This window comes from Maniola jurtina, chromosome 2 (assembly GCF_905333055.1).
Source record: "Maniola jurtina chromosome 2, ilManJurt1.1, whole genome shotgun sequence".
In the NCBI taxonomy this organism is placed as follows: Eukaryota; Metazoa; Arthropoda; class Insecta; order Lepidoptera; family Nymphalidae; genus Maniola; species Maniola jurtina.
Genome location: NC_060030.1, coordinates 2,657,590 through 2,685,466, shown reverse-complemented (window position 1 = coordinate 2,685,466; position 27,877 = coordinate 2,657,590). Strand labels below are relative to the sequence as shown.

Genomic DNA, 27,877 nt, shown 5'->3' with positions numbered 1-27,877 from the left:
AAAAACGAAATATATGTCCTTACATTTTATTATACATACTTAAAAGCTACAGAATATAATCAGTACTTATATTTGGCGTGCTTCGCATGTTTTCTGTGATGCGGAGGCGTGGCAGGGGATCTTCTCCGCCTGTCTCTATCTCTGTCCCTTTCCCTCTCGCGCTCACGTTCCCTATCCCTTTCTCTTTCGCGCTCCCTGTCTCTTTCTCGCTCGCGTTCTCTGTCTCTCTCCCTTTCCCGTTCGCGTTCCCTCTCCCTCTCCCGCGATCTTGACCGAGATCTTGATTTGCGGTCTCTGTAGAAACATGATGAATTTAATTTTAACATAGAATTTTAATAATTCGAACCACGCGTACACAGCGCGGAGTCGCCGGTCGGTGTGTTGACAGTAGGAATAAGCGTGCCCACGGGACCCTATTACTAAGCCTCTTCTGTCTGTCTATCAGCGGGCTGTATTTCGTGAACCGTATATAATAGGTAGATAGTTGAAATTTTCACAGAATGTGTATTTGTTTTGTGATACAAATAATAAAAATTTCAAAATGGCCGACATGAAAAAATTAAAAAGTGTGATTTCTTGTACGATGGTACGGAGCCATTTGTGCACGAGTCCGACTCGCACTTGGCTGAATTTTTTGGGGATATATTTGTTTCCACACTTACGCGTGTCTCGAGCGCTTGGGAGGCGGCGACAGCGTGGGCTCGCGGGACTTCTTGGACTTCTTCGACGTCACAGAAAACGAGTCCTCCTCTACCGCAGGGGGCGACGCCGCTTCCTCCGCCTCCTTCGCCTCGCGGAGAGCCTAAGGGAATATACACGTTTGCATTATAATGGATATCACTACCCACATCATAAATGCGAAAGTGTGTTTGTTTGTCCTTCAATCACGCCACAACGGAGCACCATAGCATGGTTATAGTGACCTGGAGAGTGGCATAGGTTACATTTTTCTCGGCAGTCAGAGTTCCCACGGGATTTTTTTTAAACTAAATATACGCAGACGAAATCGCGGGCATCAGCTAGTAGATCATATGTTTACTTGTGAAAAGCCAAATTAAAGTAATAGGATTTAAAAGACATGTTTTAGGTGCCACAGCATGATGTAATGCGACAGAAGGTAGTCGTTTTATATGAAGTAATAAATTTTATAAAGTAGTACGTTTTATATGAAGCGAACAAGTCCATTCTGTGACATGCACATACACGCAGATCCCGCATGCCCCGCGGTCGGTCCTTTCACAAACAATTGTTCCTGTTATAATATGGATAGTGATATGCCTCACTCGCACTACTCACCTTCTTGATAAGCTTCCGCCGGTAGTGCTGTATCTGCGCGTGCGCGGCGAGGCCGGGCCGCAGTGCGCGCGCGCCCGCCTCCAGCTCGTCCGCGTACTTCAGCACGCGCACCTCGATGTCGCGTAACGTCTCCCGCCGTAACGTCGCCTCGGCGTTGCGACTGCGCGGGGACTCCACCACACTGCGATGAGGATATCAAACTTGCTGAAAGTCGCATCTATAGTTGCATAGTATAAACTTGAAATTGTTTATAAATTCTTTTGAAATAAAGCGCTCTTCTTTTTAAATAAGTCACTTGAACGGTGAGTTTTTGTTCGTGACCTGTATTATTATTATTTATATTCTAATCAGATAGTTTTGATTGAACTCATTTTTACGCAAGAGAAATCATGATCGACGCTAGCTTAGAGTGGTGGCTCACCCTTCGGGCGGCGGCGGCGGCGTGGGGTCGCGCGGCGCGGCGGCGGCGGGCGGCGCGGGCTCCACGCTCTCCCAGCGCGACGGCACGAAGCCCGCCACGCTGCGCTCGCCGCCATCCGCCTCACCCTCCGCCTCGCCCTCCAGCGGCACGCCGTCGATGTCCTCGTCCACTGGAAATGACACTCGTTGTATATTAGGTAGTCGTTTTATTATAATTAATTCTCAGTGTTTGAAGATCACAACGAGGTACGCGGGGCGCTGCTCAGCAAGGCGCTGGCGTCCAGCGAGACGCCGTAAGCCGCCTCGCCCGGCATCTCGCACCATGCCCCCGTCCCCCTCCACTCACTGGGTATTCCGTCGATATCGCTGACGTCATGCACGGCGAGGTGGGCGGGGCGCTGCTCGGCCAGGCGGCGCAGCGCCGCGCCGTCCAGCGGGCCCGAGCCGCCGGAGCCGCCCGACGCCGTGGAACCGGCCGGAGACGCGCCGCCGTCGCCCGACTCCGCCTCGCCCTGCGCGCCCGACATGCAGGGCTCGCCCTCCTGTCGCAGATATAAAGTACGATTCAGACTAACTGCAGCACATCGGACCGCAGCGGCACGGATTAAAGTGCAGTGAAATGGAGTGAGTGTGCGTCACAATAATTAACGTCAACAGCCGATTATTTATGACGATTACCTACCCAAGAGCTCGTGGTGGCATCGGACCAACCCTCATACACATCAGACGAGGCCTCACCTTCTCCTGTCCAAGGAACACGTCGTTGATATGCAGCAGGAAGTCGGTGGGGTACACGGCCCAGTCGGCCCACGCCTGCAGGATGCGCGTGACGCGCGCGCGGAACCCTTCCTGCTGCATGCGCGACGTCATGTTAGACCACGCGAGGTGGGAGTTGCGCATTATCTCCACAAGGCGGGATTGGAATCTGAAATAGAATTACTGAAATAGAAATACTGACGCAAATATGTAAAATTTTTAGTTCTTAATAATTGCAAAGAAATGATTTGGGTGTAAATATTAAAAAACGCTCCTAATCACATTCAAAACATCCGGCGCCACGTAGTGACAGACAATAACATCTTCACTCAAACTTATGCGTTATCACGTTACGATGAGGTGCAATATCGATTATACATAACTGAAACAAAACATACCACCGCATACTGTGTGCGACTATGTCACGTGAGCGCTTGTTTGTGTCGAGCATTTTTGAACCTGAGTACTAGTATGGTGAGTCAATGGTAGAATTGCGTATCGATAGTCGTCGATAGTATTGATTGGTTTTTTGGTACTTGTACAAAAAAACAATCGATACTATCGATATCCTAATCGTTAGTTTTGCACTTGATTATCGATAGGTAGCTCTAGTCAATGGTGTCCAGTTGTGGATTGATACAGGACAATGACACTGATAGTATCGCTATACTCACGCGCTCCGGTACGCGCTGGCATTGGTTAGCTTAGCGCCCGCGTTATGCAAGATGTCTGACAGCAAATACAAGCGCGCGATCCGGCGAGGCGGCGCGGTGGAGGGCTGCGCCAGCGCCTCGGCGAGGCACGCGGCCACCTCGCCCGCTGCCTCGGCGTGCTCGAGGCACCACGCCATAGCCTCACCCACGCTGCGGCGGGACGGTTGAAGAGACCGGATGATTTCTTCGAGGCGGTCTCGCTGACTGTAGAAAAAAAAGAGCATGAAAAAAGACTAGTTCTACTTTTACTTTAAAATACATATGGCAGACTCTAATTTATTTTTAAAAAAATATTAAAAATTTCACCATGAACAAGATCAAGGTAACATACTTTATAGAGAGGGTCCCTCGTATATTGTCTTTGGCGTCGTCTTCCTCCACCAGCTCGTCCGGCATGCCCGCCGTGTACAGATTCATTACCGGCGGCCGCCATACAGACCCACCTGTAAATAAATAATGTACAGTACTACCACTTTTATGAGTCACGCCGATGTACCTGCGCAGAAACCAAATGCCCCGTCAACAAAGAGAGTTTGGCCAATGTATATCTATATCCATATATCCATCAATCAAGGAAATTTAGGCATTAGAATTTAGAATTAATCTAAAGTTTGTAAGTTTGTTTGTAGGAAGTAATCTATGGAACTACTGAACCGATTTTGAAAATTCTTTCACTAGTAGACAGCTACCGCGTTCTTCCTGAGTGGCATAGGCTATATTTCATTTACAAGCCCCGAACAAAGCCGTGGCGGTTCGCTAGTCACTGATAAAGAAACAAGCACTATTTTGTATGTAGAATTCAGACAAACTTTTTTAAAGCATATTTCAAAATATTGAAGTTGCAATAAAACAAACATAGTATTTATATTCCAAAAATGGTTTGAAAATAAACTTGCTCTTTATTTTTCCACTTGGCAAGACAATACAGACTACAGACAGATTAAAAAACTCGACTTCAGTCAAAATTATGGAGAATTTGTAGTGTTTTACCCACCTTTAAACATTCTAAAGTCTTCCAACGACCACTGTTTGGGCGAATCCCCCTGTAGCATGGAGTACAGTTTCCACCGGTAGTATATATGCGCAGCGGACTGGTTCTCGAACAGGAACCGGAAGAAGGGGTTGTTCATCTCCTTGTTCATTATGATGGCTTCGAACATCGGCCCCTCGCGGATCACGAACTCCACCATGCGGTGGATCAGCATTAGGATATTCCTGGTATCACAATGCACAAATAAATAACATTAGTGCACATATTACGATCTATATTACCATATTACTTTACACTAGTTTAAAAAATCTTTTTTTTCTGATACAAGTTAACTGCGATCTCTTCTGATGGTAAGTGATGATGCAGTCTAAAATGGAAGGCTGTGGCTTGATTGATGGCGCACCGCATATGGCGGATGAACAATATTATAATAAACTTACCTCTCGGTTGGTATGACAACTCTGACTATGGATTGCGATAATATCTGTAAAACAATAAACTAGCTATAAGTTACATTCGCAATTGAATCATTAAAATACATAAAATATATAGTTCAGCAAAAGTACCTGGTCATAAACCTGTTTGTCTTCTGTATCGCTCGGGAAGTACTCTCCGGGCCTAATTCTTGGTATCTACAAAAATTATGAACACATTTTTTAATAAGAAGTTCTTACGTTTTTTTTACTCCTCCTACTTCTTCGTGACTCCTTGATTGAACATCAAAGTTAAATAAAGTTTTGTAACATTATATGAAAAATATGAAAGTTTCATATGTACAATACGCATCGTCGCAAAATAAAGAATTTTACTAATAGCCAGATAGAGACTTTGAATTGGCAACATACCTATCCTATCTCAAATTTTTGGCCGATTTAATTTTATAGATTTCGTACATCAGTGTCATAGTTAAAGACAGCTATTTAGTTTGAAAAAAAATTTGAAACTGCTTACACTTCACTTGGATCAAAGGCACAAGTTTTTTCCTTCATCCTTTAAATTAAAATTAAAACAGTTGCCAGTTCAGTTGGTTGGAAGAGGCATTGCAACGCCTCTTCCAACCAACGACTGGTGCACCATGCGCCATAATACTATGTCAGAAACCTTGACGCCAGAATCAACGATGCGTGAACACATAGGTAACAAACAAACATTCAGTTTTTATCATTTCTTATGATGATTGTGGGTTAGTCACCTTATTAGCGAGATGTTTGGGCGGTTGTGCGTTGAACGGTAGACCAGAAGGAGGCGGCGGTTTGCAGGGTTGCTGTAAGGCGGGGGGTATGTAGATGGGCACGGGTGGTATGACTAGTGCTTTGCCCCATCCTAGTTTCATCTCGTAGCTCATTATCTCTTTACCTGATTGAACAAATTGTAGTATTTTAATTTTTTATATGTAAGTGATAGTTTGGCAGAATGAAATGAAAATGAAATCAATAGAATTGTTAAAAGTAAGTTGTTTCACAATAATTGTGTGAGGAACCCTGAAGTAAGTTTGAAAAACCTCTAGCTTAGGCTCCCCGCTCCTCCTCCTACATCTCAAACATTTATTTTATTTTATACTAGCTGATGCCCGCAGCTTCGCCCGCGTGGATTGGTCAGATCCCCTGCAGCATCAGGATTGAGGAGTTGGACTCCAAATTTTTTATGAAACAATGTCGCTAAATTCCTCTATCGATTAAAAAAGAAATGACGCAAATCGGTTCAGAAATCTCGGAGATTTCGGTGTACATAGGTAGAAAAACACAACTCCCTTTTTGAAAGTCGGTTAAAAAAGTAGCCTATTTTACGTCCTGGTCAATCCTCTACTTGCCTGTGAAAGTCCCGTCAAAATCGGTTCAGCCGTTCCAAAGATTAGCCTTTTCAAACAGACAGACAGACAGACAGACAGACAGACAGACAGACAGACAGACAGACAGACAGACAGACAGACAGACAGACAAAAATTTTAAAAACGTGTGATTCAGTTATGGTATCGTTCAAATAACCATATGAGCTTAATATGAGGTAGTTATTTCGAAATTACAGACAGACACTCCAATTTTATTTATTAGTATAGATGTATATAGATTATAGAATAGTGTTTGGCTGCAATCAGATTTGCTGGCAAGTGACGATGCAGTTTAAGATAGTGTGCGCTTGCCTAGAAGATGCCTTTGCACTCTTAACTTAGATACCCCATATTGAAGGTTGCTGCATACGTAACGTGTTTTTTCACGTCCCGGACAAGGCAAGAGGATTTCTCGAACTACTATTGGATAACTAGAAAACGGGCGGGGTGGGACGTTCCAGTTGTCCAATAGAAGTTCAAGAAATCCTCCCGTCCCGTCCGGGACGTGAAAAAACACGTTACGTATGCAACGAACTTAAGTTTTGAGGGGAAAACTGACGCCAGAATGGTGTTCCATGTCATTGCGATTCGCATTAGAAACGCAGAGGAAGCAAATCGTTTCGTACGGGTCTGTGCAGTTACGTCTACGTATCTTGGTCTTGCGTGCAGACTTTGGTGATGCCTTGCGGTACAATAGTAGTAGTAGTAGTAGTAGTAAAAGTCAAGAAGGTTAAAAAGTTTTTTGGCAAACTCTTCCAAAATATATTCTCTTATATTCTCCGAAATATGCTTTAACTCACCATTCATACACCTTAGCGCCCTTTCCCCATCTTTCCTCGACATGAAGGCCACAAACCCGCAGTTGCGGCCGCGCGCCTTCTCCTCGTCCGAGCGCGGCCACATGATCTTGATGCTGGCCAGCGGACCGTACCGCCCGAAGATCTCCATCAGCTGCTGTTCCGTTATCTAGAAATAAAGGAACTATTTCTCATCACGATAGGAGAAGTCCGACCACTTCTTAAAGTGGTTAGTCACAAAAAGAATTATTGGCAACAATATCTGAGAATGGATGAAAATCGCATGTGTCACTGAAATTCTCTTATGAAGTATAACCAAACGAACGAGTAACTAAGCGCGAGCGAAGCAAGCACGATATTTTTCGGTTTACAGTAGTGTTGTAGAACGCGCCACGCCGCAGTCGCGCAGCGCATTCTCGTGTCACTCACCTTGGGGTTCAAGTTGCCCAGGTAGAGGTTGGTGGTGTTGGGGTCGCCGGTGTCGTAGGAGCCCACGTCAGGCAGCATGTCCAGCACGGGCTCCACGGGCCCCGCCACGCCGCGGTCGCGCAGCACATTCTTGTACTTGTGACGCTCTGAACGTTCTTCTTGTATCCTAGAAAGAACAACAAAAACTTGCACGATAAACTTAACGTGGTTAAAGTAGTATTTGTGCAAATTGTATTTTTTTTATTAAGATACAAGTTAGCCCTTGACTGCAATTTCACCTGGTGGTAAGTGATGATGCAGTTTTGGAAGGGGTATGTCAGTTTTTATTGAACCCTTGAACCCTTTGGTTTCCAGGGAGATCGTCAAATGACTGATCCTCTATGAGACAGAAGAATATTGTATGAAATAACACAAACTGTCTCAGTTCTTCTTTAAACAGCTCCAAGTTGCTTTTCTTCTTATCGCCGCTCTTCTTGTTGCGCAGGCGCGCGGGCTCGCTGCGCTGCACCAGGCTGCGCATCACCTCCGCTTCGGTCGTGCTGCGCTTCTCGTCCAAACGCGAGATCGGCTTGTATAGCTTGCCTCTCTCTGACGTGTCTTCCTCTGATAACACAAAAACAACTTACTTTTAGACTTTAAATTATTGCGAGTCAAATCATCTGAATCTAATACTCATTTATATTATACTCATCATACCTATATTATTTAAAACAGGCTACTTTTCAAAGTTTCCACAGGATTTTTAAAAAACTAAATTGCATTGTTAGCTCACAACACGCATACTATTATTTATAGAATATTTTTTATCCTGGAAAATCAAAGGCTTCCACCAGGATTTTCAAAAATTCACACAGGTGAAGGTGTGGTTCCAATGCGCCCAGGTCTGAGAAGAGCCCACAACAAACTCACCACATCATAAAATCACTTAACTCATTAGAACTATCAAAGCTGTTAAGCGACTCATTCCCAGCCTATTTTTATTAATTTTAGTTTTATTTATTTTACAATACTTTCACTTACTTCTAGCCCCAGCATCATAAGTGCCTGCCTTCACCCAAACTTTAGAAGTGCTACTGGGAACCTCTTGGAATGTCTCCACAAACTCTTTAAATACCTGCAACCAAACAACACCATTATAATATATGTACTAGCCAACTTGTCTGGGCTGAAAATGTTAATGGACATATTAATATGTTTACTCCTTTCTATTATATAGAGACCATGCACTCAACTTTATGAGCAGTATGTTGATTTGTCAGTCAGTCAGTTTATCCTTTTTTAAGTAACTATAGATTTTGATATTGTGTGTATAATGCACACAAAACAAGTAGTCTAATCTGAAGTTGGTCATATTCTGAATCTACACTTAATTTCCACTAAATATTCTCGACTCTTGTATTTATGTGGGTTTGTCTACAAATTAGAGAATAAATAGTAAGGTCCTAAAAGTTAAATATTTTGAATAAGACTTACGTGTGCAGCAGCTTCTTCTTCTTCTTTCTTACGGAGCTCTTCTAGCTCCTTCTTTGATAAGCCCCTGTTACTCATTGTTATTATTTATTAACTTCTATATTGCTAAAGAAATTGTTACTGATATAAAACTGTTTACATGTTTACATTATCACACCGGGCACTCATTTTTCCTTCATTCGTAGGTACCTCTATTTCACATCATATTAAATAGAACGTAATTATATAATTTACTCCAGAGTTTAAGATCGGAAAATAAAAAAATAATTCATTGATTTTAAAATATACATAACCTGAAAACCAATCATAAACCATAGACTAAATTGACGGCATAGAATTTTGTAGTAATTCTCCATAGAGCACAGAGAAAGAGATCGAGTCGATGGATGGAGCATGATGGATTACAGTGGTCACGGGTAACTTTAGAAACGCGACGCGCGACGCGAACGGTTGGTTGACATAATGAATATTCTAGTCATGGATGTATCATGTATTCTAGTCATTGATTTGATGTTTAATAATTCTTATTTTATACCTTCTAGCTATTATGACACGCTAAGAAAGGATTTTGAAAATTCAACCCCTAGAGGTGTAGAATAGGGTTTGTTTTTAAGATAAAATGTTCTGTGGTGTGCTCCGCGCGGACCTTCGATTAACGGACGAAGTCGCGGGACTTTAAAAAATCTTCTTTTGAAGTTTCAGTCCACGAAAAATTATAAATCTTCGTTACATTAATTTATTGATGTTACAAAAACAAATAGCCTTATATCCTGTGGGCTTTTTCGATCGAAGCCGTGATAGACTCACGTCTTATTCGAGTTCGATACAGCAATGAAATATCGCTTGCTTCAACGGTGAAGGAAAACATCGTGAGTAAATCTGCAACTCTGAAAGTTTTCCATAATATTCTCAAAGTTTTGTGCAATCTGCCAATGTGCACTTGTGCAGCGTGGCATCAGGTGACTGATTCATGTGGCAGGTACGTCGTGATTTCCACACTATACTAAAATACTTTTCTTATCCACGAATTTTGAATTTAGGTACAAAGGCATAGTTCAAAAATCGAAATAGGAAACTGGATGTTTTGTTATCTTTCAAAAATTATGGCTTTAATATTATGTTCATGGTCCAGGACTAGGTATAACAGTGTTAGTTAGGGCCTTGTACTTAGGTATTAATAAGTAATACTTCCTAATTCCATTGTTAGGACTTACGAGGACGGCCTAGTCGTAAGCATGCCAGTGATTTTTTTGTTACCAAAAATATCAATCCTACAATATTTTTCGGTACTTTTTCAAAGCTTTTGCCGCTGAGGAAGGTAACTAACGCTTAATAATAAATTAATAAAACAACAACTTTATAGATTACATATTTATTTAAAAAGTATACATCAAAAAAGATTTCGATGTAAAATTAAAAAAATGTGTGTAACTTTGCGTATTTTTATGCTCACATTTGAACGCCTTGCTTACATTCTATGGACATGACCATTCTGTGTACTCGTTTATTTTTGCACTTTTTTAGCGTTAGATACAACTTTGGGCTTAATTTGTGAATTGGTATATAAAACTAATTAAAAAAATACGCTAAATATTTTTGTACGACAACATTGGCAATTTCTTCGCCTCCAAGACGAAATACAACTAAACAAATCGAGCAGTAATACGGCGCGCGTGGAATTTTACGAGCTGAATAGCACTACGCGTAGCTACGAGACCGATCTGAGCAGAAATTCCGCTCTGTAACTTTGGTATAGTGAAAGTTGCATTTAATTAATTCTGCACATAATTACCAGAGGTCATTTTGTATTTAAGGGCCTGACAACACTAATTCAACGCATCAATGAAAGCCGCACGCGGCCGGCGCCTTGTCCGCCCTAATACAGCCCATTTCAGGGTTCTAATAATAATATTAGAACCTTGAATTCCACTGAACGGAATTCCAATTCAATGTACATAGGATTGGAATTCCGTGCGTTTTTCCGCTAGATGGCTCTGGTCTAAAACTGAGCGCACATTAGGACACTGCCATACGTTAGTTATATCGGTGCAGTCAAAATAACCAAATATACGAGCGGCTAGCTATTCAATTTTGTAATGTTTAACGGTTTACAAAGCGTGTGTTGTACATTGGCTATTTGAGGTGCAAGTTCATTTCTTTGTTCTATTTTAAATTACATAACCACTAAAATAGTATACATTACATAGGTACATTCTAAAAATTAAAATATTTAAATAATAATTATACATTAATAATAACTCAATTATATAAATCGTAACTTATTCTCCGTTGGATATTTATAAAATATTTTGATCGTTTAGTTTAAGACAGATATCACAAAGGCAGATGAAATGATGTAAAGGATGGAGTATGAAGCTGGTCGCAGATCACAGCTGCAACAAGCGATTCAAAGCTTTGGCTAGTGCAGCTTGAAAGGAAAGTAGTACCTTCCTTGGTAGATAAGTTCCTAGACAGTACTGTAGGGTCAGTGCGATATTATACATCTTACCAACGTCGCAACGTAGACAGAACGTCGAAACAGAATAAAATAGTCAGAGTAAAATAAACCTAATGCTCCTTGATTTACAGTCATGCATTCCGTGCAACCGATTTTTATTTCGCAAATTTTCGCTTGGAACGCTCGCTGTATATGTAATATGGACGAACTTGAGTTTTAAAATAAGATAGTTTAGGTCCATTTTGCTTTCACTATAAAATGTTTCGACTGTCAAATTCAACCAAATTGGCGACACGTAAAACCTTAACAAACTCTACTGATGACGTCATCACCATTTTCAGTACTGAAAACCTTCTACTGAAAATCATGCGGTACACTTCTAGTTTGCGATCAGCTTCAGGGAATGCTTGGAAAGGAAAGAGATATAACTCGTGCCAATGAAGAAACGAATCGAGTATGCTGCTGTTAATTACACCCTCTCACTTTACACCATATATCTGTGCATACAGCGTCAGTGAGAAGGAAAGATTGACAATACCCGTTTCGATTTATTTATTTATTATCACAAGTTATAGCTGAGTGATGTCATATCTCTCATTTATGTCTCATTCCAATCCATGCACACACAAGTACTCATTAAATTCACACATGCATGTATTTTATTTATAATATTATATTTACAAGTGGTAAACTGTAAAAAAATATTTTGTCTCATGGTTGTCTTATTAAAATCAAATACATAGCTGCAATAAGACGAACCACGGTCGTTTGTTTATTCAAAATGGGTGTTGCATTTACAATGATTTTTTGGTTATGTTTTTAAAAGTTATATGTTTAAGCAAAAGATTGAAAACATTTATTATTCGTTACTGGCACAAACTATGTTGTATACAAAATTATAAATTATACATATAAATTCGAAAGAATGTCGTCCTTTTCCATGAAGTACGTTATGAAAAGGATGGCGATACTTCAATTCTGCAGTTTTATCTACAAATGAATTAGTGCCACATTCAATAGGCGGTTGAAGGTGAATTAAAACTGTATATAAAGAAATAACATAATAGGTAATATTAAAATACTCGTTTCTTATAACATTAATAGTAAAATATCTTGTGCATTGCAAGCTTAGACTACAAGTAAACATGCCACGTAATTTACAACTATTTACTGTACAAAGAACAAATGTACATAGTCACAGATTAAAAATATAATATTTGTCTAAAGCATGTTTTATACAGAAGTGGCGGGTGACTGAGACTTGGCGCAGACTACTGTTTCTAAGTTTGAGATCTATAAAGCACACTTTGGCTTTGCTCAGACTAAAGTTAAAACGAGACAGCATCATATCGGTGGCATAAATTCGTCTTGTTTTAACTGAAACTTAAGTCTAAGCAAAGTCAAAGTACACTCTATAGATCTCAACCCATTACTGTGCTCTGGCAGCTTCAGTAGAATTTGCTTTTCTAACTAGTGGTATAACCAGGTCACTATAAATAGACCTTTTTTTTCTAAAAAAAAAAAACATCAGCCATGAATGAACCACCAAATGGAACAGCTGTTTTGAGGCCGCCATCTTTTATCGATATAAACCTTTTGCCAAACATTTCTTTATTAATTTTGCTTCAACCGCTCGGATTACACGAAATAATTATGGCTTTAGTACGTGCCTACAAACGCCATTTAAGTCTACAGAGGAGACATGAATCCGCGCCACGTCCCGTCACGCGCTACATCTGTATGAACCGAGCCTAAGACGGTTTGTACGGGTTTTAAGCCACTTCATTGTAGCAAGAAAATAAAAGCAGATGATAACTAATTAAAAACAAAAAAAAGAGCACTGTGTGCATTGATTTATTAAATTATCTCAATGGGCATTCAAGCAAGTATTGCAAAATTTAATCAAGATTAAAATCTTTAGTTATCAAAGTTTATACTAAAAAGTTTAATTGTAGTTTTAAATAATTGACTCTATTTTTTACATAAGTAAAATAAAGCTATTATATTCTTCAATATTTCCCTTTGTAATAATAACATATTATTTAGCATTAATAACAAAATATCTTAAAAGCACATAATATGCATATTCACACATAAAAACATTCCATATACTGTAATGTTTGTGCTATCCAAATTAAATTTTTCATTAAAATTTAAATCGAAATATAGGTAGAATAGGTAGGTTATTTTATATATTTTAATTTACAGCCCGTAATATGAATCTTGCCAACATTATTAATACATAAATACACCCACTACCCGAGAAAGTAAATAACATTAAGGTACAAAATACGTTTAATATTCTATAAATGCACATTAACAAACATATTGTACTATAAATTCACTAATAAAGAAAAGTATCGATGGATAATGATCACCAAAAAACGTTAACGAATAAAACCTAAACTTGTACACGATTAATTAATAACTCTATTCAAAAATAAAATTTTCACATATAATATACACCAAGTATTATATTTTTTTTTATCATAATATGTTTCGCGCTATTTTTAGGTACTTTCAGTTTTGTAGCGTTTATTCGTGTTTCGGATTGCATTAGCTACAATGTGCGCAAAGCACAACTTTGCAGTTGAAACATTGATCCATGACTTTTGGATTCATGTGTGGGAGGGGAGTACTCTACAATATGGTATCGGATAATGGAACCCAGTTCAAACCATTTTGTATCCATGTATGATGAACCTCACTAAACCTCACGAAGCTCCCGTTGACCCCAAATCTTGCGATCAAAATTGTCACAATCGAATTTAAACTCTATTCCCTAAACACAGATTCATATTTGATACACATTTAACTGATAATATTTAGTCTGTGTGGGTAAATCCTCAACATATACACTGTACAGGGATTCGTGACACACATCTTTACAATCATCTCATTAATTTTCTACATTCGTTCGCATACTACGCTTCATGTAACATTGTGCGTGGCTATTCATACATATCATTCGTTTTCATACGAAATATGACGTGCATTTAAAATGTTTATTTTCACGCTAACTACTCTGTACAAATTTAATGTCAATAGAAATGGAACAGACACTCTAAAACCTACTTATTTTTATTTTTGTAGACGTAAAGAAAGATTTGTTCAACATCAAATTTACAAGGAGCAGCCATCAAGTCAATTGACCTCAAAACAATGCTTGAAAAGCACGCTTAAACCCATAACTCCACAATAGTTAATAAATATGACATTTACTAATATTAAGGGTCTTTTTTCAGCCAAGATATTGGACTAAAGTAGACAATAACAACGTCTCATGGCTTCGAAAAGCCTGGATGTATGACGTATGTACATAGCGTTTCCAACATTTAAAAAGTCATAAAAAAAGTTCTTATCTTTGGACGTTGGCAGAATCTTTCCAGACATTTCGTTAAGGTCCGATTGCATCTCGGGCCAAAGACAAATCTCAGAATCGATCTTGGTTGTTTTTTTCGCTCTTGGTTTCGGATCTCTCTTACAGATTGTGTAGTTTTCAACCAAAACTAGTCTCATAATCGATGTCAGCCGAGAGTTTATGAATGAACGCCGTGTTTGACTCTCCGCCCCATAATCAAGTGTTCGCACATCAGAGTGTAACGGTGTAGTGTAGCCGGGACGCAATATTGCGTATGATCGAGCTATCAAGCGGTTCGTTCAAGCGTCCGCGTCGGCGCCCTTGAGCCGAAGCCGCGCGAAATCCTCGAATATAATATCGTCGTCCTGCTCTTGACCGTTCTCGTCTCTGGAAACAGAAACAAATAATATTGCATCGGTCTGTCCAGTGTCCCCATTACGAAAAGTGACCTAGAAGAGAATACCTCTAGGTATTCCTATGTATATCTATTTTTATACTGGCAATAAATAATCTAAAAGAAATAAAATTACAAATATATTTTGTGAGATACTGGCTTCATATTTGTTGAATTCAACGCATTTTCAGTACTGTACTTAAAGTTCACATAACATTCGAAACATTTTCTTTAGTGATATTTCTGAAGGCCGTTAACTGCCTAATTGAACAATTTAAAAAGTTTTTTTTTTTTTTAAAGAATATTAGCCATGCTAATTATGACTAATACTCCCCTTTCCCCTCCAACTAAGCATAAAGCTTGCCCACATACCCCAGTTTATACTGAGGTATAAATACGAAATTGAACCTTATGACTTATAGGGCTAAGGGCATATACTCACGGATGTGGATCAAGCTGAATGAGGTCGTGGTCAGCCGGAGCGGGCTCGGGCAGGGGCCGCGGTGCCTCTTCCTCTGGTTTGGGGTGCATCAGGATAAACGGCAGTTCAGCGCTCAGCTCACTGCGTACAAACGTTTAATTAGTATCATGAAATCCTCCAGTCGCCAACTAAAAACTATTTAATTCAAATAAATATTGGAATAATTCAAACTATGATGGAAAAAATAAATTATGAAATCTCTTACCCGCCCAAAGGTCCAAGACATAACTTCACTTTCACCTTGTACTGTACTATAATGCCTAAATTCTCGCGCTGAGATGGATCTGCAATTCTGTAAAAATAAAAGCACCCCGTGTTACTATGATCTCCTGGTACTTTCTTCATGAATAACTACATTAAAATAGACATATTAAAATGCCTTTGGCCTTGTACTTACGCCACAGTATTGGCCAAAATTCCTACATACCTTCCCAGTCATACCTTCGGGATTATGCCGTGCGGTATTAGACACAGCGACCCATAAATGAGACTGGGAGTGTCAGAGCCTCGTTTGCAATTGGCAGGGTACACCATGGGCAGGTGAGGTTGAATTTGGTCACTAAGATGGCATTCGGACCGTTTGCAAGTTCCCAGAATGTGTCGCTTCAAAATAGCTATCCACTCACAGTGTGCTAGAGGCGAGGTTGGTGTCCTCGTGCTTGAGCTGCCCGTCGAGCGCCAGCCCCCACTTGTCCTTGTTGTTGGCCAGCAGCGGCGTCAGCGTGAACACCTTGCTCAGCGTGAAGCCCGGCCCCACCGGGCAACCCTCCCTACAAACAAACACAAGGTCAGTTCATTGTTCAACTTCATTTATCTAGTTTCCAAACTCTGAGAGTAATTATTTATTCATGTAAATTACTTGTCTGACTACATAGTCAAACATGGGCAATGTTCATTTTGCACGTTTTCTATCGGATTCTGACGTACTGCCCCTAAGATCTAGAAACACGCTGATCTTATGGGGGAAATATCATACGAACTTCCCCTACACCTTCCCACGCCGATTTGGACATCGTGTTTTGGCAACTTTATACAAAGGTAGATTAACTTAATTCCGGTCTGATGTTTGCTAGTTAAAAAAGGAATGACACTGGAATAAACCCATTGTGAACATAAGATCGAGAGCTAAGTACCACATTGTGTATTGTATCGGAGTATAATTCATAGCAGTAATAAAGTGATCTCCACCACCAGTTTTTTTGTTAAGTGCATAAAACCCAGTACTATCAAACTTCCATCCAGTAGTTCCCCGTAAAAATTATCAAAAAACGTAAAAAATTAAAAGAAACCCCTCTGGATTTTGACAAAGAATTTCTTATAAGCCTTGCGCCATAACCTATTTATCCCCAATGAAATCCAAGCAGGCCACCCAAACGTTTTTAGTTCCCCCATAGATATAAAATTTTACCACAGGCAATTTTAAAATTTTGTTATAAAGCCAAAAATTTTGTAAAAGGGCAAATATAAATACTAAGCTAAATCGAGATGGATCAGGCAGAATTAGTAATGGGATAAAATTTGGAATATATGCAATATGATGCATGCTTAACCAGGATCACTCCCAAACACTTACACAGACTTTTTAATATTCTTACTGAACAATCCGATAAGGGGGAATCTAAACGTTTTCCACTTGGCCAGGTCCCTGAATCAGAAAGACATTCTTTTGTGGGTAAAATTTTCAGTGAAATCATTCGTGTAAACAATATTAGGATTATTTTAAGAGGCGTCTGAGGTGAGGCGAATAAAATGGCTAACAACTAAGTTTGTACTTTCCAATTTATTTTCAAAGTCTATTTATCAAGTGTGGCGGATGGTGTAAAAATGTGAACGCAATATTATGTTGTACAGCTGAGTTTCGAAAAATTATATTTATATTATGTAATATAATTTATTGAAGGCGGACGTCTAAACCACTGGGTCGGCTTTTCACCTATTCGATAAGTCGGGGGTTCAATCCCGGGCCAAAAAAACTTGAAAACTAAAAGTGCTCAAACCAATCTAGCTGTTGACCCAAAGATCGATGAACTAAACTGTTATTAATGTCTGGTATCTTTCGTTAAAAAATTCGTGGACCCTTATAGCTAGCTCTACAGTATAGTTACTATGCGATAACCGAAATCTTTACGATTGACTGACACCTAAAATCTACTCAGCAATAAATTCAGCCAATTACAATTGCCTTAGTCACCATGCAATAAATAATCATAGGCTTGGTATATGGCCTCTGGCCTGAATATTATTTTCATTAGAAGACGTAAGTAAAATAAATAGCACTCACTCGCTCTCGGCCTCGGCGACGGTGCATTTGTACTGGGCGGTGGAAAAGAGACAGATGTCTGCGAACTGACGCACCGACACTTTGATGCGTTTGACGGAGCGGTTGGAGTTGTTCGCTATATGCACGTTTACCGCTATGTTTTCGCCGTGGTGGTATAATTCCTGTAAGAAACGAGATATAAGCAATACACATAAAAATATGATAAAATAAATAGATACACATCACCATCATCATCATTTGAACCCATCATCAGCGACCCACTATTGAACAGGGGTCTCATGAATCCTCAGAATGAGAAGGATTTAGGCCATGTTCCCTGATTGGAGAGGATTGACACACTTCACACATCTTTGAGAACTCTTAGGCATGCCTCAAGATGTTTTCCTTTCCCTACAAATTCTGGTACCCTAATAATTTTCGAAGTTTAATTAAGACAAAATGACGCTTGGTGAGAGTTTACCTTTTTTTGTCACATATGGTTGGTGACTTTAGGTTATATAGTCCCACAAAAATAATAAGAATGTCTATTAGAAGGATCCTCCAGACCTTAATAATTTTTGCGACCCTACAAATTCTGGTACCCTAATAATTTTCGAAGTTTAATCAAGGGAAAATTGCCCTTCGAGAATTATTAACAGGGCAATTTTTCTATTCTTGTATGATGCTGAGTCGAACTGATTTCGAGAGTGAGATCGAAAAATAATTAAATTCTATAGTGATAGATACCTTATCCAATGAGGCTTCCAGATACAATTTGTTGGGGCTCATCATAAACTCCTTGGACACTTCGACAGAGGGCTGCTCACCTTGCTTGCTCGGCGCGTACATTATCTTTCTGATCGCTAGTCTCACCGAATTTCTGAAAAGAGGAATTTTTTTTTTTATTCTTGATAGTCTTAGAAAAAATAACTGATTCTGTATAGTTTTAAATACATACAATATCAAAATTTTTGGAACCGGAAATGATTCGATATGACGTCATTTATATGTATTTCATACAAGCGAGTGTTATGACGTTTGACAAAAAGTCGCTGATTTGACTAGTAGTCATCATCTCAGTTTTGTAGTTAGTGAAATTGTGATTAGTTCACAATTTCACTTAATATTCAATAATATTTTGGATAATCAATTCCAAAATATTAACATTAGAAGAATTTCCTAGGAGTTTCTTATGACGGGAGAAATATTTACCTCTTGTGTGGCTTATCATCTTGTGAGTCAGCGACGAAGGCCTTCAGCTCGTAGTCGACTCCGCAAGGCTTGCCCGTGTCCCCAGGGGCTGGCTGTAAGGTGACGGAGGCCGGGCAGTGTGGCGGTAGTTCGAAGTAGAAGGGGTGAGCTGCCGGGCCCAGCTTGCGCACGAGTCGCTCTTGTAACCGGGTGAGCGGTCGCTTTGGAGTGCCCGTCGCTGGGTATATCTGAAAGAATCATCATATGAATTATCTATCCGTCTCAAATGTTTTTTATCATTGGCAAATTACTTCGAGTTTCAGCACTTAAAAAATTACATATCAATTACCTTACATTTTTTTATTTTGTAATCAAATTTATTTAAAGGGTTTGGTCACAAAGTGAACATGTCACCCCTGTAGAATTAAACCGTGTACAAAATTATCTTTAAAAATATCTTAATCTCTACGCTTTAATTTAACCCTCTTAATTGTGAAGGAAAACATCGTGAGGAAGGCATGCAACCTGAGAGTTTTATAAAATGTTCTCAAAGGTGTGTGAAGCCCGTTTTGACAGATCCTTTTTTCCACGCACATGCAAACTGTGGAATCAACTTCCATCTGCGGTGTTTCCATTAGATTACCTACAATACATACGGGGTCAGCAAATTCCTGAAAGTCCGGCAACGCATTGGCGGTTCCTCTGGTACTGCAAATCTTCATGGGCGGTGGTAATCACTTAACATCAGGTGACCCACCTGCTCTTTACTCGCTATTTTTATTTTAAAAAAGTCTACCAAACCACACCTGACCAGTCAGAGGTGGATGGCCAAATACTTCTCACTCTGAGAGGAGACCCGTGCTCAGTAGTCGGCCGCCGATGGGTTGATGGTAATGATGATGATATATATTATCTACCTGTTCTGCGGCGAGGTAGAGGTCCTTGCGGAAGGTGAGGCCCAGCACGTCCAAGTCTTCCCGTCCATATCTGAACGCCGCAAGGACATGACCGAAAACCTTTCTGTCCTTCACGTATTCCGGATCAATTAGCACTACCCCATCTGAAACGGCATTTATTCGTTTTTCATTTGTTTGTATTTTCGTATAAAATCGTAAGGAGCTTGGATTTATGACCGCATTACTTTTTAAGAAATTGCTAAGGTTTAGCCCTCTAATAATAAAGCTTTTTCTTCTTTTATGTATCCCTTAATCCTCGTTTCTCGACAGTCCTAATGTTCCCCATAAGGCAGAGCTTTCCATTTTAGGATTCCGTAGTAGAACAAGGAGACCTTATTGTTTTTCAGTCTGTCTGTCCGTGTGTATCGCAGACATTTTAAAAATAAACTATTACAACTATAACAATTGAAATTTAGCATAGAGAAACAATTACGCAGAACTACATTGCTACACGGAGACATTGAAAAAGCTTTCAGGGCACATAAAAAGAGCGAGGGCTAAAAAATATTTTGGTTTATCCAATATTATATTAAATCCAGTATTTTAAAATCATTATGAGTTTTCTTAGTTTATGGACTCGTTGTCGGTTTCAGACTTTTAGATTTTTTTATTATTATAGGCACATGCTTGACCACAATCATATTTGATGGGAAGCAACGATGTGGCCTAAGATGGAACGCGTTGGGAAGCTACCCGTGCACCCACCGACTTCTCCTACCTGTGGGTGCAAGGGGAATTCGTATTTACCCGTACACCCACTGCGTTAGGGTGCGAATTTTTAAAAATATGTCTGTACATCAAATCGATATACATATATATGTAAATAAAAAAGATAAATACGATATAATATTTTGATACTCACCAATCGGGTCTACGTGTGTGATATGGTCTACGAAGTCTCTTTTCCCTAAATACACTGTGATCTGAAAATAATAATAAAATTTTATTACTTAATAGGGTTCCTATTCCAAGGATTGAAATTTCAAAAAAATCTTTCTTAGAGCATGCCTAGCTCATAACAGCTATCTGCATGCTAATTTTCAGCCCGATCCGTCTCGCTGTGCGTTGATACATCAGTTAGTCAGTTAGTTAACTTTTCCTTTTAGACATTTAAATGTAGTTAATTGGGCTCTTTACGATCATATTATATTTTATGATAGAATTATTATGTACCTTTTTCGCCCATTTACGTTCGCCAATCCTATTTGAGAGAATATTTTCAATATATTGTTGTTCTCTTTGTCACGTTAATTGGCTAGGCGATATTTTTGACGAAATGCCTGCCTATACAAATCAATTTCAACAATATAATTGGGTAAAAAGAGAGAAGGAGGCTTTATAAATGGTTAGAGGAATTTCATGATATTCATCTTAGTTTAGTTCGTTTTGACCGGTTTTGATCCGATTTTTTTCTACTGATTCTCAAGTCGGCGCTAACCATGTATTGAAGTAGGAACCTCAACAAAGGCCACGTTCACACGGTCTGGCCAGGCTTCAGCGGGGGCTAGTGGAATGATGAATGTGGTCAGCAAAGTTCATATGTCATCTCTAGCGACATGGCTATTATTGCCCGTGATTTCTACTGTTTTTTTATTTCAAGTCCTTTTAAATAAAGTAAACCTAAAGTAGTAAAGTGTACTTTTTTCTTTTCCATTACAAGTTAGCCCTTGACTGCAATTTCACTTGATGAAGATGGAGGGGGGTAACTAAGGAATATGGCAGTTTCAGTAAATCCATACTCCTTATCAGTTTCTATACAGCATCGTACCGGAACGCTAAATCGCTTGGCAGCACAGCTGTGCCGGTAGGGTGGTTGGTCACCAGAAAAAGTGGACTAGTTGGCTAGTCTCCTTTGAGATTGGCTATCATAGCCGATATTCGCTCTTTTATATAAACCCACCTTTCCATTGGGCGAGCTCTTCTTGAAGACGCGCGTGGCTTGCCGCTGCTTGTTGCTGCCTCCGTCGTCCATTGTGACACGGCGCCCACCGCAACACTGCAACAAACCACATTGTCATCTATACAAGCGTTTTACTTTGCCAACCAAAAGCACGGTTTTATTTTAGTCTGATCAATGCCTTTATCTCTGATGAGAATGATGAATGTAGTAAGGTCTAGATTGATGAGAGAAGAGTGGTGTGATGACTGGTACTCGGTACCTACCTAGTTATTTTTAGATTATTTAAAAAAAAAACGAGCAGGCGGGTCACCCGATGTTAAGTGATAACCGCCGCCTATGAACATTTGCATGTTTTGCACCACCAGAGGAACCGGCAATGTGTCGCTGGCCTTTCAAGAATTTGTTGAACCACCCCTTTAATAACCATGTTCAAATCTAGTGAGAACGTCGTTGAAGGGAGTTGGTTCTACAGTCTGCATATTATGTGTGGAAAAACGATCTGGCACCACGAAGTGCACGAGGCACGCAGGTTGTGACTGTTAAATTGCTTAAGGTGGTGATAACTCTTAAATATAGATAGACTAGCGACCCGCCCCGGCTTCGCACGGGTGGACACTACCACGAAAAATCCTATCTATTTTCCGGGATAAAATATAGCCTATACGGATTCGGAAGAATCCCTCTAAGTAATGGTAAAAGAAATTTTGAAATCGGTCCAGTAGTTTTTGAGCCTATTCAATACAAACATACAAAAATACAAAGGTTTCCTCTTTATAATATTAGTATAGAAGTATAGATAACTCATTTTTATGCAGTTAGCTTTTTAGATAACCTATATAGGACAGCAGCAAACAGTCTCATCCAGTAGGCACCCAAATAGAGTACTCTGCATTCATAACTATCGAGAATCGATTACTTCTAGTGTAGGTGTGTTATGAAGTTATCAGTTTTGCTCTAGTTCCGGTTCTATTTCGGACCAGATTAAATGCCATTTAGAGCGCTTACACACTGGGACGCCATGGCGACCTCGCCGGCTACGTATCCTAACAATTCGTATTGAAATGTTTAACAGTTAACTCACTCACGCTACGGACTGGCGACGTCACCAATTTGGCCCCTACGTGGAGACTGGATACTAGACTATTTTGTATACAAGTAAGTTACGGTTACGCCTCGCTCACTGAGTGGCCAACTGATCGCTAAGAGGGACACCTGCGTGTTTTTGTTTGCTATTATTGTGTTGTTGTGCTACTTATTTGGTAACCTCATTTGTCCACGGTTGGTAGTCAGATGAAGCCATGGCTACGTAGCCGGTCACGTCGCCATTGAGTCCCAGTGTGTTAGAGCTCATAGTACGTACGTACATATCACGTTAATTTGTATATTCCTAAGGAAAATACAAATCCCTAATCATACCATTGCATAAGGTCTTTGTAAGGGAATACCTACCAGAACACGTATTGTGGTTACCCATAGCGTCCTAAATTCATAGGAATTGAATAAAAATAACAAGTCATGGAGCCATTAAAAATAATAATTACATATAAAGAATTCTAACAAGAATGACTGAATTAAATTCATTTTAGTCATTATTTTTGTATCGCAGACCGTAGTATTTCTCTAATATTGCCGGATATTGTAGTTAGGTTGATGGTACTATGCCAGAAACCTTCCCACATGTCCAAAAAAACTGTACTTACATAGTTTCAAACAATTCAATCAAATGAACGATACGTGAACATACGGTTAACGAACAGACGAAAAGATACAAAACAAAAATTTTCTATATATATATATAGAAAAATTTTGTACGTAATATTAGCATTTATGATAAACTACGAGACGATTAAAACGTAGGTAAGTTTTATCTAATTAGATAAGTAAGATTCTCTAAATTCTAAGAATCATGTAATTTTATACTACGGAATCAGCTTCAGGGTTGGTATAATATCTTAGTTGTTAAGATGCCCTATTAACAAAGATTTTAATAAGAGGCTTCAATTTTCTGAATTTTTTTAACTTAAAATCTTAAGTAGTAGGTACTTAGGAATGTAGAGATAGCCCACGTTTTATAGCTTGGTGATACTAACTTGGAATATTTCCAATGGCAATTAGCATCAACTATTGGGATATTAGGGTATACACCCATCGTATTCATGATTATTTCGATGTCCCTTAAAATTGAACAAGTACTAAATTTAAAAGTTTTCAAAAAACCCCGTCTGCGGTTTGCACTGCATCTTTTCCAGCACACACATCAAATCGCATAAAATCCGCCATTTTGATTTATTTATTTTAAATTTTACGTCTACCCAGTGACAGTCGCGCCATCAAGACGAGTCTAATAACGTATAATTTATCAAAATCGGTTGAGCCGTTGAGTAGTTACGAGCGGACATAGGAACGGAGATACATACATACAGGTTAAACACATAAACCTCCTTTCGGGCTTCGCTACACTCGGGTAAAAAGTAAGCAGCATACCTTGCTGGATAACTTGGTTTTCGGCTTTAGCGTCATCACGAATCTCCACACGTTAATAGAAAACTTCACTAATAGTTCGTGTTCACTTCCAAAATAGTAAAAACTCTTCAATGTTAGCAAAACTCGAGTAATCAACACCAAGCTAACACTAATTGGGTACATTAGATTTTATCACAATATTAATAACGTAGGTAACAGGTAATTATTGCTTTGATTTGATACTGGCTTTTAATGACCGCTATTAAATTATTGAATTAATTTGAAGTCACATAACTATTCTCGATGGTTATAAGTTCTCGACTGGTCGGTTAGTTACAAAGCACAGGAATAAATACCATTGAATATTTATCTATATGTTAGAGGAATGTAAACAATTACGTATTCAATTAATTGTCAGGAAAATATTTGTCCGGGCATTGTACTTAAGCCTGTAACACACAAACGCGGAACGAACAAGTGTAAATTAAAAATTTATAACACCCCCGACCAGTGAAGGTTACAGTAACTAGAAAAGAGCTGATAACTTTCAAACGGCTGAACCAATTTTCTTAGATTATAGCTGAGAACACTCTCGATCAAACCACCTTTCAAACAAAAAAAACTTAATTAAAATCTGTTACTTAGTTTAGGAGCTACGATGCCATAGACAGACTACACAGATACACATGTCAAACTTATAACACCCCTCTTTTTGGGTCGGGGGTTAAAAAGTGTTTAGAATATATAATATTTTGTACTTATGTCTTTTGTGTTCATGAATTTATTTACTCCAACATGACTTCTGAATGCCCGAACAGATTTGGATGAGATATCGTTAGAATCTTAACATCATCCCGATCGCCTCACCTCGTCCCCACTCCACTCTGCCGATGTGTATTGCGCCTAATACTGCTCCTATAGGAATTGTAATACAAGGAACTGTATGAACTATGAAGGCGTCTAAACTGCAAATATATCTTCTTATATCATAGGTATATCTGCCACTCATACTTATTACTTATAATATTGTAAATGCGAAAGTGTGTCTGTATGTCTACTAGCTTTTCACGGCTCATCCGTCAAGCAAGATATTGACGAAATCTGGTACACGGATAGCTTACATTCCGGGCATACAAACTTTTTATAGCAGGAAATCCGAGTGTTCCCCCATGATTTGAAAAAAATCTAAACTTAAGTACATGTACGAAGTCGCGGGCATCATCTAGTACAAAATAACTACTTGAGTATCTACGTAATCAAAATCTTTACACGAATCAGATCCTATAATATGTATGCCATAATACAGACACCCACATGCGGTTACGTGGCGCAATGAAGTTGGGGTGCCTGTTCAATTATCCGGATTTTCGATCATCGGGGTGAGTTATAGACGTGGAGTGTGGATACTTTCTGTATTTGTACGGAATTTGTGGTTGATGCAGCTTATTGACGATCATTGCAATCTAATTTAATTTATTTCAAGGCGCTTCGTGCAGCATACGATCACATCAGCAAAAGAGCGGTTGTAGTGTCTGGACGTCATGTCTGCCTCTCAGAGACAGAAATTAAACAATTTTTTTTTGTACATATCAAAAAATTATAATGTTAGTATCCCGACTTTGGGCGCTTATATTTGAGTATAAAAGTCAATTTGATTTTCCTGGATAAAAATTAGGCTATGTCCGTTTCCGGTATGCTAGAAGCAACTTTTTTTTTTATTCATTAGCAAGGCCAGCGCTTGACCTCAATCACACCTAATGGAAATTGATGATGTGAATGAACCGTGAAAAGAACAGAGACAACTTTTTTCTTTATAATACGAATATATGAGTATCGATATTAATAAATAATAATTAATACCTAGAAGAGCCGTAATACCCCCCCCCCCCCCCCCTTCATTCCCATTTCTGGCAACAGCCTTGATACCTATCGTTATTTCATAACATGTCTCGTGGGGCATTTTAGGTTTAAAGGGCACAGCCTTTGCCCTTTACCTTTAATGCAAAATGCAACGTGAGAAACTTGTATGTGAAACACTACGAAGGATCTATTCTATGTGGGCACCGGTCACACAGCTACGTAATACGTGCTGAGCTGCATGTGGCATGACGCTACAGTGAATAATATTCCTAGTAGAATTGGAACGAGGAAATTAAATAGTATAACGTGGTATAACGTTGAAATATTATACCAGAATTACAGTTATTATCACTTTGAGAGAATTGACGTCTCGGCCCGCCGGCACGAGGTAAATGCCCATTTTGGGACGATTGAAGGAAAGGTCATGGTACCTACGTCGGTTGGGTTTACCGGTAGCAAACGGTCAATTAGATACACCCTTACTGATTTCACATAACGAACGGGCCGTTAGCAACACATATTTCGGTACTGAAAATGCTAATGATGCCAGGCTAAGCAGAGCTACTCGCAAACATTAAAAGGTTGAAAATTGGCGCCCAACGAGGGGCAAGACTATGCCTGATTCACACAGCCAAGTCACACGTCTTCTTCAAATCCAAACGGAGTAGAACCGCTCATAAAAAGTTATAATATGTAGCAATAGGTATACTACATCAATAGGTATACATCAACAGGTAATAACATCTCATTGTAAAAAATATTTCTCCAAATAAAGAATCTTGAGAATCTACACCACCTTGTCGGCAATTGAAAGCTTAGCCGGTTTGCTGACATTCAACTTTGCTACTAAGGAATTCATCAATATTGTATAACGAACGGCGGGTTACTTCACGGCTCCAACGCGCGATTTCTCGTCTCCAACGCGTGCTTTAGTGTAAACGCTTTGATATAGTTCCTAACATAACTAGTTGCCGCGATGGACACGTCACTGACGTCTCTTCCATCACACGTTCTATTTGTGTATGTAGCTTTAATGCCGAAATAAATAAATAAATAATCTATCCGTAATCTGTAGATAAATTACTTAGAAACGTTGTCATTTGGCCAAAAACACTATAAGTATATATTAATGAAATAAGGACAGGCTACTCACGATAGTTCTTGTGCGGCTCCAGGGTGTGACACCTCACGCTAACATGCGCAGCCGCGCCGCCCTGCAACAAAAGACAGACATACATCATTACAGGCAGTGGCGTGCGCAGTGGGATGAAGCCAGAGCAGGGATTAATTGGACAGGATTTATGTCATCGAGGACATAAATTTGTCTCGTTTTCTCAAGTGTGAGCAAATCTAAAGTACGTTCTATAGATCTCAGTGGTTAATCTAAATATGCTCGTAAAGTTCTTCTTTATGCTGGGTGAAATCGGACTAAGTTGCTTTTTATGCTCTCTCTGTGCGCAAAAGTTTTGTATGGAAACTTTTATAGTGCCTAAGCCAAGCCTTGTATACCCCTATATGCTCTCCTGGTACTTTATTAATTTAAGCTACAGTTGGTGTCATGTCAAAAGGTCTCCGACCTTGAACTTGGGCAATGGGTGATATGTCGACCTATTTGGCGTCTTGCTTAAAGACCTCTGACCTTGCACCTGCGCAGTGGATGATTTATCGAATGAGAGTGAGCTCACCCACAGGTCACTTCCTCGCAGTCGAAGTGCGAATCAGAGTGCTCGGTCGTTATACCCCTTTTATCCTCGACTTGAATATCTGACAGATAAAATGGCTCGTTTTATGCCCTTGTTGTACAATATACTGTTATTAGCATTGCGCCAACTGTAACCAATACTACACAAAAT

At 39.4% G+C, this 27,877-nt stretch overlaps 2 protein-coding genes across 4 annotated transcripts in view; both read right to left on the bottom strand.

Moving 5' to 3' along the window:
- Positions 1 to 12: 12 nt before the first annotated feature.
- Positions 13 to 9,018, bottom strand: LOC123870866 (U2 snRNP-associated SURP motif-containing protein). Its single transcript, XM_045914348.1, has 17 exons — positions 8,704 to 9,018; positions 8,251 to 8,344; positions 7,647 to 7,833; positions 7,231 to 7,396; positions 6,805 to 6,970; positions 5,369 to 5,532; positions 4,743 to 4,808; positions 4,617 to 4,660; positions 4,180 to 4,400; positions 3,517 to 3,628; positions 3,147 to 3,389; positions 2,455 to 2,641; positions 2,063 to 2,258; positions 1,718 to 1,886; positions 1,297 to 1,477; positions 663 to 802; positions 13 to 294 (listed from the first exon to the last, which is right to left on the bottom strand). The coding sequence occupies exons 1-17, from the start codon at positions 8,776 to 8,778 to the stop codon at positions 60 to 62; spliced, it is 2,646 nt and encodes an 881-aa protein (XP_045770304.1). The 5' UTR covers positions 8,779 to 9,018; the 3' UTR covers positions 13 to 59.
- Positions 9,019 to 10,056: 1,038 nt separating this feature from the next.
- Positions 10,057 to 27,877, bottom strand: part of LOC123870892 (beta-arrestin-1) — a 106,474-nt gene continuing 88,653 nt past the window's right edge. Inside the window, exons 3-14 of one of the 3 annotated variants that reach the window (XM_045914402.1) lie at positions 27,178 to 27,238; positions 21,702 to 21,797; positions 20,664 to 20,724; positions 19,763 to 19,905; positions 18,867 to 19,093; positions 18,402 to 18,534; positions 17,676 to 17,836; positions 16,968 to 17,039; positions 16,021 to 16,164; positions 15,600 to 15,686; positions 15,356 to 15,475; positions 10,057 to 14,906 (exon numbers count right to left, since the gene is read on the bottom strand). In XM_045914402.1, the coding sequence (XP_045770358.1) occupies positions 14,819 to 14,906; positions 15,356 to 15,475; positions 15,600 to 15,686; positions 16,021 to 16,164; positions 16,968 to 17,039; positions 17,676 to 17,836; positions 18,402 to 18,534; positions 18,867 to 19,093; positions 19,763 to 19,905; positions 20,664 to 20,724; positions 21,702 to 21,773 (1,308 nt within the window). In that variant the 5' untranslated portion in view covers positions 21,774 to 21,797; positions 27,178 to 27,238 and the 3' untranslated portion in view covers positions 10,057 to 14,818. Of the gene's footprint in view, positions 14,907 to 15,355; positions 15,476 to 15,599; positions 15,687 to 16,020; positions 16,165 to 16,967; positions 17,040 to 17,675; positions 17,837 to 18,401; positions 18,535 to 18,866; positions 19,094 to 19,762; positions 19,906 to 20,663; positions 20,725 to 21,701; positions 21,798 to 24,185; positions 24,499 to 27,177; positions 27,239 to 27,877 lie in introns of those variants that run through there. The other 2 variants (XM_045914392.1, XM_045914399.1) reach the window with 2 other exon arrangements.

What these genes read in the sequence shown, in the direction of transcription:
- LOC123870866 (XM_045914348.1), bottom strand. Translation starts at nt 8,778, where the DNA reads ATGAGTAACAGGGGCTTATCAAAGAAGGAGCTAGAAGAGCTCCGTAAG. An exon ending in ACAAACAGGTTTATGACCAG is followed by an intron (nt 4,661 to 4,742) that starts GTACTTTTGCTG and finishes ATTGTTTTACAG; the next exon opens with ATATTATCGCAATCCATAGT. An exon ending in TGTTCCTTGGACAGGAGAAG is followed by an intron (nt 2,259 to 2,454) that starts GTGAGGCCTCGT and finishes TATCTGCGACAG; the next exon opens with GAGGGCGAGCCCTGCATGTC.